Source organism: Populus trichocarpa, chromosome 19, assembly GCF_000002775.5.
Source record: "Populus trichocarpa isolate Nisqually-1 chromosome 19, P.trichocarpa_v4.1, whole genome shotgun sequence".
NCBI lineage: Eukaryota > Viridiplantae > Streptophyta > Magnoliopsida > Malpighiales > Salicaceae > Populus > Populus trichocarpa.
Window position 1 is genome coordinate 445,393 of NC_037303.2, and position 15,597 is coordinate 460,989.

A 15,597-nucleotide genomic window follows, 5' to 3' on the forward strand; every position below is an offset into this window, starting at 1 on the left:
CCAACTATGAACTGAGTGTTTACTCGATAATGGCGGTCACAATGTGTCCCAACCATTCCTTGTAAACCCCTATACTGCCTTCACGTGAGGTGGTCACTGGGCAGTTCATAGACCCTTTTGAAGACTAGGTAGAAAGCCTACCCATCATGTAATGACCTAAAATATTCCTTTAGAGCGTGAACCCCTTTACATATTCATTTTGCATGGGTTTTTGCCAGTCATACCCAATGTACCTACATTTGCATCCACACACATACATACATCCATCCATTGTAAATAACATACATACATGCGCCAGGTTGAAATATAGGTCCCCAAAGAGACTATAACACCCGACTCTGAACACAAAACATGGAAGGTGAAGAGCGTGCTCACCGTGACGCCCATTTCCAAGAAGAGTTAGAATCTCTGAAAGTAAGCGTGGCTCGCCTCACTAACTTACTCGAGCAAACACTTAGAAATGCCTCTGGTGAAGGTCCTTCCAACCGGCCTGCTATTTTTGTTCAGCCTCCAACAACAGCTCAACCCGAAGAAACAATGAGTGAACATGGTCATGAACCTCCACACAATCCAGCTTTTGTGCACTCAATGCCACCAGCACCAACCCCCGCAGTCATAGATGCATTTGCCAATAAGTCCCATAAGACCAAGTCATCTGATGACATTGATAAGATGGCAGCGCTAGAAGCCCGAATCAGAGCCATTGAGAGGGTAGACTTGTACGATCCAGTACGAGTAGTAGAAATGTGTTTGGTCCCAAATGTGGTTGTCCCGAAGAAGTTTCGTGTTCCTGAATTTATCAAATATACTGGAACACAATGCCCCACAACTCATCTCAAATCCTACTGTAACAAAATGGCAGAAGTAGTACATGATGAAAAACTACTGATGCATTTTTTCCAAGATAGCTTAAGTGGGGCGGCATTAAACTGGTACATGAGATTGGACAACACCAAGATCCAAAGATGGAAAGACTTGGTGGATGCTTTTGTCAAGCAATACAAGTATAATATGGACATCACTCCTGACAGAACCAGTTTGTCCAACCTAGAGAAAAGGGACAAGGAAAGCATAAGGGAATATGCTCAAAGGTGGAGAGACCTAGCTGCTCAAGTACATCCTCCACTCCTGGATAAAGAGATGGTCACTCTATTTGCCAACACGCTCAAGGACCCATACTACGAGCATGTGATGGGTAGTTCGGCCCAACAATTTACTGACGTTGTGGTAGTAGCTGAACACATAGAGCAAGGAGTAAAGAGTGGTAGAATCTCTGTATCTGTGGAGAAAAGGGGCTTTGAAGGTAAAAAGAAAGAGGTCGACTATGTTGAAAGTGGATATAGGGGTAGGAAGAACCCATTCCATAACTATCACACTCCATCCCCTTCACCCCAAATTTCTAACATCAATCTCAGCCCTACATTCCTCACAAGAAAACCTGAGCCTCAAACCAAACACCAAAGAGTCCAAGAGCAACTACCTCCATTATCGTTGCCCTTAAATGAGATGTACCAAAAGCTACTGAGCATCGGGCATATAGCTCCAGAACCTTTGACACCTTTGCAACCACCTTACCCCAACTGGTACAAGCCCGACCTCACTTGCGAGTATCATGCTGGTGCCGCGGGACACAACATTCATACTTGCAGTGCCTTTAAGAAGAGGCTCATGCATTTGATTAAAGCTGGATGGGTAACCTTCGAAGGAACTCCAAACGTGAGTTCGAACCCTTTACCCAATCATGCTTCAGGTACTGGGTCAGTGAATGCACTAGAGGGGGAATGCTCTGGAAACCTCAAAGCACCGATGGCAAGAGCAAAGTGTGAAGAAGGCAATGTGCACTCTCAAGGATAGAGGACAAAGTTCTGCTATAGAATGTGAAGATGGAGCCTACCCAATTATTTCCTTTTGTTTGATCATGTCTGTTTCAACCTGTTTTAGTCTTATTAGCAATTTAGCTCATAATGCCATAAGACTTTCTCTGTCAAATGAGCATTTCCTGTTAATAAAATCATGTGTTTTCCTGTGTTCATGACATGCCTTCATTTTTTTGTTGTTTCATGCAAATAACACATTGAACATAACCTTTAAACGTGAAACCATTGCGCCAAGAATCTTTGGGCGTGTTTCCCCTTTCTTCCAAAACTATGCATGTTTTCACAAGGATTTTTGGGAAATCAAAGTTTAGTACAAAAACAGAAATCATGTTGGTGTTTGTTCAAACAAACTAGTTCTGAAAATTCAGGTGATTCCTTAGAAAGGTAACCATACACCAAGAAAACCCAAAAAAAAAAAAACACAATGAAGTGACTCCAAAAGCTGAGTTTTATTTGCATGAATCACTCTGCATACTCGTATGAAAGCAAGGCTTACCGATCCTAAGTGCATGCATTTGAGATGAAGAAAGGCCATCTTTGATAATCCTTTCACAAGGCTAAAAAAATCCCTTGCAGTCCCCTTTTGAGCCTGGTAGTGTTTTTTGGAAATAACCTCGACTAGGATCACACCCTACACTGGGGGGCAAGTGCCAAAAAAATCCTTAATGATTGAAAGTGCCCGAATAACTCTTGGGGGCATGAAAAACCTCAACGATTGAAAGTGCCCAAACAATACTAGGGGGCATAAAAGAAAATTCTCAATCAATCGAAGGTGCCCATACAAAGCTGGGGGGCATAAAAAATCCAAAGGATGCAAAATTCTGAGCAAAAAAATAAAATAAAAAAAAAAGCCAATGCAATAATGCTCAAAATCAAATGAAGAAAACAAAAACAAAGAGAAAGAGCCCCAGCCCAACACTGGGGGGCATCGGGGACCATTTTACAAATCAAATTCCCAGGTCCAGAAATGTATGAGCAAAAACATTTGGGATACAAACACTAGTGATCCTTAGTCTCAAAGTCCCTTAAAACACCTTTTGAGCCTAAATATCATTTCTCTTCATAGCCAAGAGCCCAAGCCTACATTACGTGCCTAATCAAGCCCTTTCTGATCAAAGGCAAGTAATCTGGATCGGTAGGCAATGCTTTCCCGTGCGAAACAAAATCATTATTCATGCAAATAAAATGAATGCTTTGAAAACGGTTCTGAATAACCCTCAAATTGAAATTTCAACCTTTTGTGACCAACCCGATGTCACTTCGTGTTCTTCACATTTTTACCAAAATCGAAACAAAAGTTTTCATCACATCTGAAAAACTCCCCATAGGAATCACTTGAATTTCTTCAGAATAAGTTTGCTTTGAATCGATGTCAAAATGATTACTGTATCTGGAATAGCTTTGAAATTCCAAAAACTCTGCATGAAAAAAACTCCTTGTCAAAGACCAAACCTTCCTTCACCTAGCCTCATCCTCAAACCTGATCTGAATACTTGGGGGCATGATCAAGCTGGAGAGCAATTCACCAAAACACATAGGGTTGGCTCCATGATTCCGCTTCTAAGAAAATAGGAAATGTTGGGTTAAGCTGGAAATCTCTTCAGATAAAGGTTTGAGGGATAAGATGTATGTTGATGTCATATCCTGCCCGAAGGTCAAGATCACAAGATGTGACTCGAGTAAGCAAGAGCGAAAAGAGACATCAAAGCTTACTATCAGACACTCCAACTCTTGAGAAAAGAAAGGCACCATGAAGAAGAGGGGACCTATATTTCTCAGGTAAGTATACATGCATATCGATCACGATGCATCCTCGACGTACCAGTGTCTTACCATCACCTCCTTTTTAAGCGGGCATTGAGCCCCATCATTCAGATAGTATGCTTTCTAGCCCTATCTTCTTCCTTTTTAGTACGCCTTAGAGCCATCAACCACCTTAGGTAGAGTGTTTTCCAACCCTGCCTCCTTCTTAGTGCGCCTTAGAGCCATCAACCACCTTAGGTAGTGTGTTTTCCAACCCTGCCTCCTTTTGAGTGCGTCTTAGAGCCCTCAACCATCTTAGGTAGTGTTTTCCAACCCTGCCTCCTTCTTTAGTGCGCCTTAGAGCCATCAACCACCTTAGGTAGAGTGTTTTCCAACCCTGCCTCCTTCTTAGTGCGCCTTAGAGCCATCAACCACCTTAGGTAGTGTGTTTTCCAACCCTGCCTCCTTTTGAGTGCGTCTTAGAGCCCTCAACCATCTTAGGTAGTGTTTTCCAACCCTGCCTCCTTCTTTAGTGCGCCTTAGAGCCATCAACCACCTTAGGTAGTGTGTTTTCCAACCATGCCTCCTTCTTTAGTGCGCCTTAGAGCCATCAACCACCTTAGGTAGTGTGTTTTCCAACCCTGCCTCTTTTTAAGTGCGCCTTAGGGCCATTAACCACCTTAGGTAGTGTGTTTTCTAACCCTGCCTCCTCTTTTGAATGTGCCTTCGAGCCCTCACCTCTTAGGTAGTGCGTTGTCCAACCCTGCCTCTTTTTAAGAGCTCCTTCGAGTCCTAACCTTTTAGGTAGTGTGTCTTTCTAACCCTACATCCTTTCGAGTGCGCTTTCTAACCCTCAAGAGGATTCATCATTCCTCAACAAGATGAGTCGATCATATCTCATCCTTGTTTTTCTTCTTTACAATGCTTACTATCTAAAGTCTCGTAAGAGATTTTCTATCATAAGCATTGTAAAGAGGGGGGCAACTGTCATAACCCAATTCTGGGTTATTCCCCAAAATTCATTTTTTTTTAAAAAAAAAAAATCAAAAAATAAAATACAGGCTGGCAACGTGGAGAAAGCTGATCAAGAAAAATAAGCGAAATAGGCAAAAATAAATCTGCAATTTTCGAAGGAAATTCAAGGCCTTTCGGCGCCCCATTGTGCCCAAAATCGAAGAAAAAAAATGCAAATTCAAGGTCAAATTAAATGATTATTGGACAAATTTGCATAAAAATTAAGTCCAATAACATAATTAAATTTTTAATAGGCCAATTTGATTTAATCATGGGCCAAATTAAATTTTAATTTTTTTAAGAATTAATTTAGGTCCAAATGAAGGATTTAATTAAGTGCAAGGACTTAATTATACTTTAAATGGGTCAAATTAATTTTATTTTGGGCTTAATTGGTGAAAAATTAAGTTTGGGAGCCTAATTTGGGCTTAATGGAGAAGATTGGAATTTTAAGAGACCAAATTTAATTTTTACCAAGTTAATTGATTGAAATTAGGGGGCCAAATTGCAAGAAAATTGAAGTTTTGGGGCCAATTAGGGGTTAAATTGACAAAATCCAAAGCCAAGGACCAAACTGCAAGAGGCGCCAAACTGCAGGGGCCTAATTGACAAAATCCGGGGGGCCAAATTGAAGAAATTGAAAGTTTAATGGTCAATTAGGGACGAAATTGCATAAATCCGAGACCAAGGACCATATTGCAGAAGGCGCGTAACTCTGGGGCCGAAGATGAAGTTACGCCGGGACTAAATTGCATCAAATCAGAAGTTTCAGGGTCAATTAGGGAATAGTATCGAACGAAATTGAAAGTCGGAGGACTAAATTGAAATTCAGCAAAATTCCCTATTTTTATCCAAACGGCGCCGTTTTGAATAAAACAATACTGTTCATCTTCTTCCCCACTGAGCTGCCCGAGTGGCCGACTTCAGGCCGTGTTTTCTGCCTCGTTTGGCCCCCAAATCCGACAAAGCATGCATCCAAATGTCCACCTGGAACCCCTCTATCCCGGGGAGTGGTCCGGTCGGGTCGAAAAGGTTTGAAACGGCTTCGTTTATTGGCCCAAAGTGTGCACCTCGGGCAGTCTGCAAATTTGGCAGTTCGAGGTGCCCACTTTGAGCCAACGGTCTGGATCGCTCAGGTCGAATCAAGGGCTGATATTTTTCCCCCATTGAAGACAAGATTGCCCTCTTTCCAGCCCTATAAATAGGAGCAATTGTCATGCTCAGAGGGAGGAGAAAAACGAGCTCAAAGTTGGCCGAAAACCAGCCTTCTGCACCCATTTTTCTGCAAACAATCATTTTTTCTGCTTTCTCTCTCCATCGTGGCCTTCAGCCACCATCACCTTCATCACCTAGCTTCTCGCCATCATCCCCACCTCCAGTAGCCACAAAACCATCTCACGTGACAGTTGCACCACTTCTCTCTCTCTCTCCTCTGTAAAATCTCCTCCTCTGCCACCGGGACTCCAGCAGCAGCGGCGACAGCAGAGCCAGCAGCCACCACCTTGACCAGAAGCTTTCACTCCTACCAGCAGCAGCCAGAGTAGCATCTCCTTCCCCAGTCACACCAACAGCTCCAGCCGTGAGCTTTCCTTCTCCTCTGCAGGAATCTGCTCCTTCTTCTTCCAGCCGTGAACAGTGCAAGCCGCCGGCCTCACCACCTTCAGTTACACCGTGCACCACCAGCTAGGCCGCCGACTCTCTCCACGCCAGGTAACTCGCCCCTCCCCTGCTACGCCTTCCTTTTCCTTTCACCGTGGCTGCATGCAGAATTCGTTTCTGCATGCAGCGGCTAATTAATTAGCCACTTGCTTGGGCCGGGCCGGTTCTGGCCCAGCCCAAGGGGTCGGGCCGGTTCTGGCCCAGCCCGGAAAAAAGAGAGAGGGACCTGTTGGGCCGAGACCGGCCCAACCCAAGGGTCCTGGACCGGACCAACTGTTTGGGCCGGACCGGCCCACAGATTTAATAAATTTAATTAATTATTATGTATTAAAAAAATCAAAAAAAATTCAAACAAATTCAAAAAAATTTCAAAAATCATTTCAAAAAATTTGTGATTTTCTTAAATATTTTCCTACCAAGTTTGCTTAATATTGGGTTGTATACTTACATGATAAGATACAAGTCCGGTATTAAAATGCCCGGTTTTCTCAGAAATATTCAAAAAAATTTTTATTGCATACGGCCAAGTCCTAAAGAATTTTCCAAGCATGTTTTCTTTTCAAAATAAAAAAATTGCAACTTTCTCACGTTTTAAAAATCCAAAAAAATGGATATCATAACTAGTTTATGATCATCTGTTAGGGTTTGGCCAAAATGTCAAAAACTTTTATTTCAACTTTTTTTTTAGGATTCAGATGTAGACTTTAATATTTGTGGGGTGTAAAATTACACGATAAAGTACACTCTCGGGTATTAAAGATACAAGGTGTAAATAAAAGCAATTTTAAAATTCAGACTTTAGAATGGTTAGGATTTAACCCAATAAGGTAGAGACTCCCTCACGAAGGGAGATCTGCCTTGAACCTTAGAAAAGACCAACGAATAGAAACTCGACCTAGAAAAACAATCAAACAACAATGCAGCTTACCTTAGGTAGGGTGCACTGGGGGTGATGCGTCTTCCCCTTGCACAACCAGTCCCTTACCCAGACTCTCGCAGACCATAGGTTCCTAGTGACCATACTACTAGGTGGCGACTCCAACGAACCAAGCAAAACCACAAATAATAATAAATAATCGCCAGTCGATGCCGCGCTGATTTTTTGACGTACGACAATGCACACCACACTGGGGGCAAGAAGTGTACGAAGTGCACATAGGAGTCCATAGTGAACCACAGCCCAAAGGGGTATCATTATAAAAACTTCTAAAAAGCATCTTTTATGAGAATTTCCAATTGCATTGAAAGTTTCAGTTTTCATGAACAAAACCAAATCTTTTGAGTTTTCCTTTTAAAATAATAATAAAAGACAATACTCAATGGAGAAAGAAAGGGCCCTATAAGGAATCAAAGATCTCTTCACCAAGAGGATAGCAAGTATAACACGTGGAGCATATTCTGTTTCAAGAGGACGAATCAGACAAACAAATGGAAACAAGAACTCAATAAGTCTACAACAGAAAGGGGGACCTATGTTTCCAAAATAGGTAACAAAAAACATGCATGCTATATTGTCATAACACTAACCTGGCAGAAGAAAGTGTGACGAAGCCCAAAATAGTTCCAAGTTTTTGGGAAAACCGCTGAGGTCCAAAATCTCAGGTCAATGGAACTACAGAAAAGGATAGGAATTGTGAACCAGCACTGCTTTATTTCCTCGAGGTTAGATGTTTTCTTTTGAAGTTTTAGATGGGCAGGTCACCCGATACTGAGACCCTTTCTTAGAAAAGCGTGGAGTTTTTCTAAGAAGTGTTAGGATGGGCAGGTCACCCGATATTGAGACCATTCCTTAGAAAAGCGTGGAGTTTTCTAAGAATTTTAAGATGGACCGATCACCTAATATTGGACCGTTTCTTAGAAAAGCGTGGAGTTTTCTAAGAGTCTTAAGATGGGCAGGTCACCTGATATGGAGACAATTCCTTAGAAAAACATGGAGTTTTCTAAACAATTTTAAGAGGGGCCGGTGACCTGATATTACCGTTTCTTAGAAAAGAGTGGAGTTTTCTAAGAGTCTTAAGATGGGCAGGTCACCCGATATTGAGACAATTCCTTAGAAAAGCGTAGAGTTTTCTAAAGAATTTTAAAAGGGGCCTGTTACCTGATATTGAAACCGTTTCTTAGAAAAGCGTGGAGTTTTCTAAGAGTCTTAAGATGGGCGGGTCACCTGATATTGAGACCGTTTCTTAGAAAAGCGTGGAGTTTTCTAAGAATTTTAAGATGAGCCGGTCACCTCATATTGAGACCATTTCTTAGGAAAGCGTGGAGTTTTTCAAGAATTTTAGGATGAGTAGGTCACCCGATAATCAGACCATTTCAAAAAAAAATTGAAGTTTTTCTAGAAATTTTAAATAAGCAGGTCATCTAATAAGGAGACCATTGTTGAGGAAAAGCAGTGAGATTTAGCAGGATCAGGCGGTTTATCTTTACAACACTTACTATGCGAAGCGCTTGACAAGTTTTGCTTTGTAAGCATTGTAAATAGGGGGCATTTGTTGTTACTCAATTTTGGACCCCACATGCTGGAGACGGTGTATACCTCTTTTGAACAGAGTGTAGGAGTTTAGCTCATATTCGCCAGAAGATTGACAAAAGCACATAAAGAAATATTTTGTTTTTTTTAAACCTTGTTTGAGTTGTTTTCTGCTCTTTTTATCCTTCCCTTTTACTACCAAAATTATCAGGTTTTCTTAGGTTGATTAGGAGTCTTTATAATGCTAAATTCGTTTTTTTATCTGGTCTTTAAGGTTGTATAAATCCCTAAAAATGGTTCTGCTGCTGTCGCAATTTTTTGTTCCAACTTAGGCTCTCATTCTGACTCAGTTTCGTATGATATCTGACCATCTTAGGTATATTCTGTCACTCATTACATGTTGAAAAATTGACATACACCTTTATTAGGTCTTAGGGATCATTGTTCTTAGATCAGATTCTCAGTCAGATTTGGATACTCAATATTGTCAGATCAAGAACCTTTTTGACCAACTAGATTACTACTAGTTTCTGTTCTATAAAAAGATTTTATCTCACCTCGACTCCTTCATCAAAGTTGTAGTCCTAGACGCGTAGATGAATTTGAGCTTTTGAATCACTTGATTTTGATATCAGAGGCTCAAGATGTTCCCATTTGAATATCTAACATGAAGGCAGAGAATTCTGTCGCGAGAAGGATATTGACCCGAGTCTGCACTAAAAAAAAACTCTATTTTTGGCCTAGTTTTTGTGATTTTTGTTCTTAGTTCATACTCTCAGTCATATCAGGATTCTTGGCATTCGTCAGTTTTTGAGTTAGACCCGGAAATCCCTTTTGACCAACTAGATTACTACCAGTTTCTGTTCTGTAAAAAGATTTTATCTCACTTTGACTCCTTCATCAAAGTTGTAGTCCTAGACGTGTAGATAAATTTGAACTTTTGAAATCACTTGATTTCGATATCAGAGGCCTAAGATGTTCCAGTTTGAATATCTAACGTGAAGGTAGAGAATTCTGCCGCGAGAAGGATATTGACCCGAGTCTGCACTAAAAAAACTATATTTTTGGCCTAGTTTTTGTGATTTTTGTTCTTAGTTCATACTCTCAGTCATATCAGAATTCTCGGCATTCGTCAGTTTTTGAGTTAGACCCGGAGATCCCTTTCGACCAACCAAATTACCGCTAGATTCTGTTCTGTAAAAAGATTTTATCTCACTTCAACTTCTCATCAAAGTTTTAGTCCTAGACGCGTAGATGAATTTGAGCTTTTAAATCACTTTATTTCGATATCAGAAGCTCAATATATTCCCGTTTGAATATCTAGTGTGAAAGCAGGGATTCCTGCCGCGAGAAGGATTTTTTGCCCAAGTTCGCGGGCCTGATTCGAAGGATGTTTTTTTAGACCAAGGACTGAATCAAAAAGTACTAAAATGAGTGATTGAATTGAAGAAGGATATTGAAAGCTGGAGAGAGGGGGGTTGGATCATCATAAATGACAAGATTTTTTACCACACCGAATAAGGAAAATAAGACTTTGCAGCATGCACCCTTACCCATCTGATTTCTTTCCTTTTTTTCCTCTGCAAATTTCCTGCTGGTTTTCATGTTTGTCTTGCTGATTGGACAGCTGCAGACCATGTTTTATTGATTCATTTCAAAGGAAATAACTGGTGCCTCAGGGTCCCAGCTATGGAAGGAAAGAAAGGAGTTGTACCACCCTTTGATCAATGGAAATTAAGTGCTGAAAATCAGAATATGAATAAGAATATGTCAGTTTCCTTCTACGTTTTTTTTACTACACATCAGTAGGGATTTGCATCCTAGAATTAATGCATTGAATCTTTCCTAAATAGAGATATGTTAGACTATATATAAATCCCTCTAATGACCTAGCAAGTGGCGGCAAAAAAAAAAGCAGAAAAATAGCAAAGAGAGAGCATAAACAGAGGAGAAAAACAGAGAGTAAGGGACAGTAAAAAAAAACACAACAAAGAGAGACAAAAAAAAACAAAAACACAAGAGAGGCAGAGTAAAAAACGCAGTAAATAGAGGGAGTCTTTTGTCTTGTATTCTGGTGTTATTGGCATAAAAGAGAGGAGAATAGAGAAAACAAACGTTCGCTTGGTTTTATTTCATCTTCTGCAAAAAAGAAAACAGTGAGACCTGTAGGTAAGTCTTAACTATCTTCTCCTTTGATGCCTTTAAATCTGTTGCACCTGTTTTTTCCTTGCTTTGTACATTCAGTTTTTTTTTACTATACAATGAACGCTCACTTTGTTTTGTTCCTGCCGTGGCTTTGAGTTTTACAAGAGTGACTATGTTAAGAGGGCTAGCCTCTGGTGTTTTGTTTTTTTTCTTTCTTTCGCTGTTTCAGAACCGAGGAACCGGGGAGGGGGGCTGTTGTTTCTTCATCATCAACTCCCTTTTCTGTTCGTATCCTTCCATGCTTTTAAATTGAAATAGCCGGCCAAGTTTTCTTTAGTTTTTAGTCCGTGATATAATTGTGTTATAAAAGCATGTCGTCCCAAGCTCTTCCTTTTTGTATGAAACTAATATGCCAGTTTCTCCCGGATTGGTAAAAAGAAAATAGGTCATGATTCATGGACACATGCAGTAGGATTTTGATTTCAAAATTTCACTTTCAAAACTTTGGTTCCCTCGTGCATACAGGTTTAGTATTTTCCAGTGTATATAATTTTAAGTTGATTTGGCTTTGAACGATTTTTGTCACGAATTGTTTCAAGTTTCTTGTAGTTCTTATAATATGAATAATGGCTTGCTATTTTCCATTTTGGTGTTTACGTCTAATTGTGATGTTTGCGTTTTGAAAAAAAATATAAAGAAAAATGTTTTTTTCTTGTGTGTTGCATACGACCAATACCCTAACATGTTTTGAACACTCTTTATATATATATATATATACAAAAAAATATTCGAAGTTTTGAAAAATGTGCTTTCGTATGGATTTCTTAAACACAAAAAAAAATTTCTTGTATTTCTGGATTTTACAACATGTTTGTAAAACTTCAAAGGGTATTGGCCAATATTCCAAAAAAAATTTAAATCTTATTTTGGGGGGGAAATTCATCTATTATTCACCATTAATGTTTGCATAAAGAAATCCTTAAAGGATGAATATCCAAAATATTATTGGGAATAATAAATCCGCACACATCCTTGAAAGAAGCCTTGATTATAATCGAGGACATTTCAATTTTTTTTTTCACGGTTTACTGAGCCATGAGAGTATAAAACACTAAGACAAAAAAAATAGGTTTTTAAAGCACCCTAGATTTCTAAATTTTTGTCCTTCCGCCTTGCGATTTACAAGTCGCAAACTCTCGAAAAACTAATGGGAAAATGAGCTTTTAAAGCACATGGAACTTCCTTGGATTTCTATCTTAATAAATTTAGTTTGAATCAAACCTAGAAAAACTGATGGGATTAGAAAACACCAACACCATAGCAGATTATAAAACAAACCAAACACCAAGCAGCTTACCTTAGGTAGGGCGTACTAGGGGTGCTAATACCTTCCCTTTACACAACCAATCCCTTACTTTAGAATCTCTGAAAGACCAGTTAGGGTTTCTAGTGACCAAATACTAGGTGGCGACTCCCCTTATTCAATAAAACCAAGACCACGAAACCAATCGAGGGTCGCCGCGATGCCACGCTCCGCTCACGAGGGTGCAACAAAGCTGATGAATTTTCCAATCATACGAAACCGCAATGGAGAAGACCAATCTGACAATCGCTTGTTTGATAATAGGACTAAAGGTTTCAGAGTAATCAATACCTTCCTACTGAGTGAAACGTATAGCAACTAGATGCATCTTATTCCTCTCAATGTTGCCATCAGCTTTGCATTTAATTATGTACACCCACCGACTACCAACAACATTCATCGAAGGGTGAAACGACACCAAGGTCCAAGTTTTATTAGCGCATAAGGCCTGAATTTCCTCACGCGTAGCATTATGCCACGACTCATACCTGTTATCATCATTAAAAACAAGTGGCTCATAAGTAGAAGGAGAAACTACCTGACTAAAGGAGGCTGTAAAGGTTGCGGTAATTGTTATGGACAGTGTTGTCTTGGGCTGTCTAGGACGGAGGATCATATGATGTTAACGAGCAACTGGGCTTGGAGAAGAAGAGCATGTACCTGGAAGTTGCTAGATAGGATACGAGGAGAGGTCTACATGGAGCTGCAGGCTAGCTGGAGAATCACTGGAGGGATTGATCTGCACTGCAAACACTAGTGAATTTGCTGTAGAACTGGGTTGTTCTACAGTAGCAGACCTAAAAGCATGCACATCTGGCAATCGAGAACCTATTCTTGCTAATGATCATTTGAAAGACAAGCATATGGTGATAGTATGACATTGTTGGACAGTGATGAAGGGGTTGCAGAATCTGTGGGCAAGTGGTGGTTTATTGGGGTGTGGTAAAAGGCAGAACTGGGTTGCTATTTGGGCAGGTTGGTGAAGTTGTAGGCTGAAAGATTTGAGGAGGATTCAAGGGCGGGTGGTGTGTAGGTTGTGTGGAGGGTACTGGTGAATGTGTTAATTGTTCAGAATTGGCAAAAGGAAAGACATTTTCATGAAAACGAACATGACGAGAAACATAAATACGATGAGATGCTAAATCAAGACAACGATAACTAAGATGGGATGAGCTATATCCTAATAACACACATAGAGAAGAAGGTATATCCAATTTGTGAGCATGATATAAATGCAAAAAGGGGAAACAAAGACACCCAAAAGTACACAGAATTTATAATTAGGAATACGACAAAACAGATACTCAAAAGGAGATTTATTTTTTAGAACAAGAGTAGGCATGCGATTAATAAGATATACCGATGATTCAAGAGCATAGTTCCAAAATCATAATGGTGCACTACATTGGCCTAAAAGGGTGAGGCCAGTTTCGATAATATGTCGATGATGACGCTCAATGGTGCCATTTTGTTCATGAGTATGAGGACAAATTAACCGATGATGAATACCAATGGTTTGAAACAAATTATTTAACTTATGATATTCACCGGCTCAATCAGTTTGAACATATTTGATTAAGTGAAAACTAACGCTCAACAAGTGTTTGAAACCAATGAAATATGGAAAACACATCAAATTTGACAACTAGCGGATAATACCATATATGTTTGGTATTCACATCAATAAATATAACAAAGTAACGAAAGCCATCTGAAGAAAATATAGGGGCAGTACCCCAAACATCACTAAATATTAAATCAAGTGGGGCAGTAGTTTTATGACCCATAGGTCACTACGACATACACGATGATTTGCCTAATGGACAAGCTTGACACTGAGTAAGAGAACATCTAGAAATACATATGATTTTATTACTGGAAACTAACAAATTTAAAATGCGAGGGGTTGGATGACCCAAACGACGATGCCACAGGTTGGCAGTCGCGGAGATGCTAGGAGACCAAAAAGATTGAGGAATTGACGTGGCAGAAGACTCGGAGAGGACATAAAGACCATCATTACTCTGACCGGAAAGGAGAACTTCCTTAGTGATGAAATCCTTGATATAAAACACAGAAGCATGAAATTCAAAATAAACATGATTATCACGTTAGAATTTATGAACAAATAATAACGGTTTGGTAATATGAGGCACATGAAGAACATCGGATAATGTAAAGATGTGTTTTGGGGAATGTAACGTAGTATATCCAATATTGGATATGTTAAGGCCCTTACCGTCACTAACATGCAAATGATCATTACCAAGATAGGGTGCAGAATCGGTCAAAGTTGCAAGATCAGGTGTGACGTGTTGATTCGCGCTGGTGTCGGGGAACCAAGTCACAACAGAAACATTCCCAACAACAAGGTGAGCAGAGGACTACTGGGTACTGTTGCAAAATTGGGGATAATGGTGAGCTGTGTGACCGAAACCAGAGCATAATTGGCAAAGGACATGTTGTTGTCCAAACCACTATCCAGCCCCTGTGTTGTACCTGTTTTGCTGCCAATTGTTTGGCCTCCAGTTGGCAGCAAATTGGCCCCTGTTATGGTGAGTGTAGCAGTTGTTGTTGGAGCGTTAGTAGCATAAGAACAACCCCTGTTACGATTGAAATTTGAGCTGTGATGAGACATAGTAAGATGAGCAGAAGGTTGTGGTGATGGCAAGAAAGGTGGTTGCGATAGAGATGATGACAGTAGAGATAAAAAAAACAAAGAGGGAATGGCGTCTATGAAATGAAGGGAGTTTTTGTGTAGAAATTAATAGTTAAGAAGGTGGTTGTGAAGATCAGCATACGACAGCAGCTCTGCCTTTGTCATAAGACTCATTACTAAGTCTTTGAACTCACCACGAAGGCCACGAAACAAATATTGATTGAAGTCTTAAAGGGACATGGGACGACCTACAATAGCCTATTCATCAAATAATGATTTGGCTTGCTGCATGTATATACTAATCGATGAGTCACCCTTGCTTAAGAGCTTGAAAAGAACATAGAGTTGCATGATGCAAGAATTAGACGGAGATGCAAGAGCTTTCTCAAGAGTGCGCCAAACACATTGTGAGGTATGATAATCTACCACGAGATACAACACATCTATGGAGAGAGAGGAGAGGAATGCACTCAAAATAAGCTGATCATATTGCTTCCAATGAAGAAAGGAAGGGTTGATTGTAGAGGAAGAACCAGTAGAACCGTCAGAAACATGAGATGAAGGACACGACACTAAGCTATCAACGAAGTGAAAAACACATTGACCAAGGAGATAGGGCTTCATCTGCATTCGCCAGTAGAGATAATTTCATAAGTTTCAATGAAAC

General features: G+C 40.1%; 1 protein-coding gene across 1 annotated transcript; it reads left to right on the forward strand.

Moving 5' to 3' along the window:
- Nucleotides 1–351: 351 nt before the first annotated feature.
- LOC112325427 (uncharacterized) lies at nt 352–1,854 on the forward strand. Its single transcript, XM_024591956.1, has one exon. The coding sequence runs from the start codon at nt 352–354 to the stop codon at nt 1,852–1,854; it is 1,503 nt and encodes a 500-aa protein (XP_024447724.1).
- Nucleotides 1,855–15,597: the final 13,743 nt, after the last annotated feature.

Bases quoted from the DNA above. Each gene is read 5' to 3' on its own strand.
- LOC112325427 (XM_024591956.1), top strand. From the start codon at position 352: ATGGAAGGTGAAGAGCGTGCTCACCGTGACGCCCATTTCCAAGAAGAG.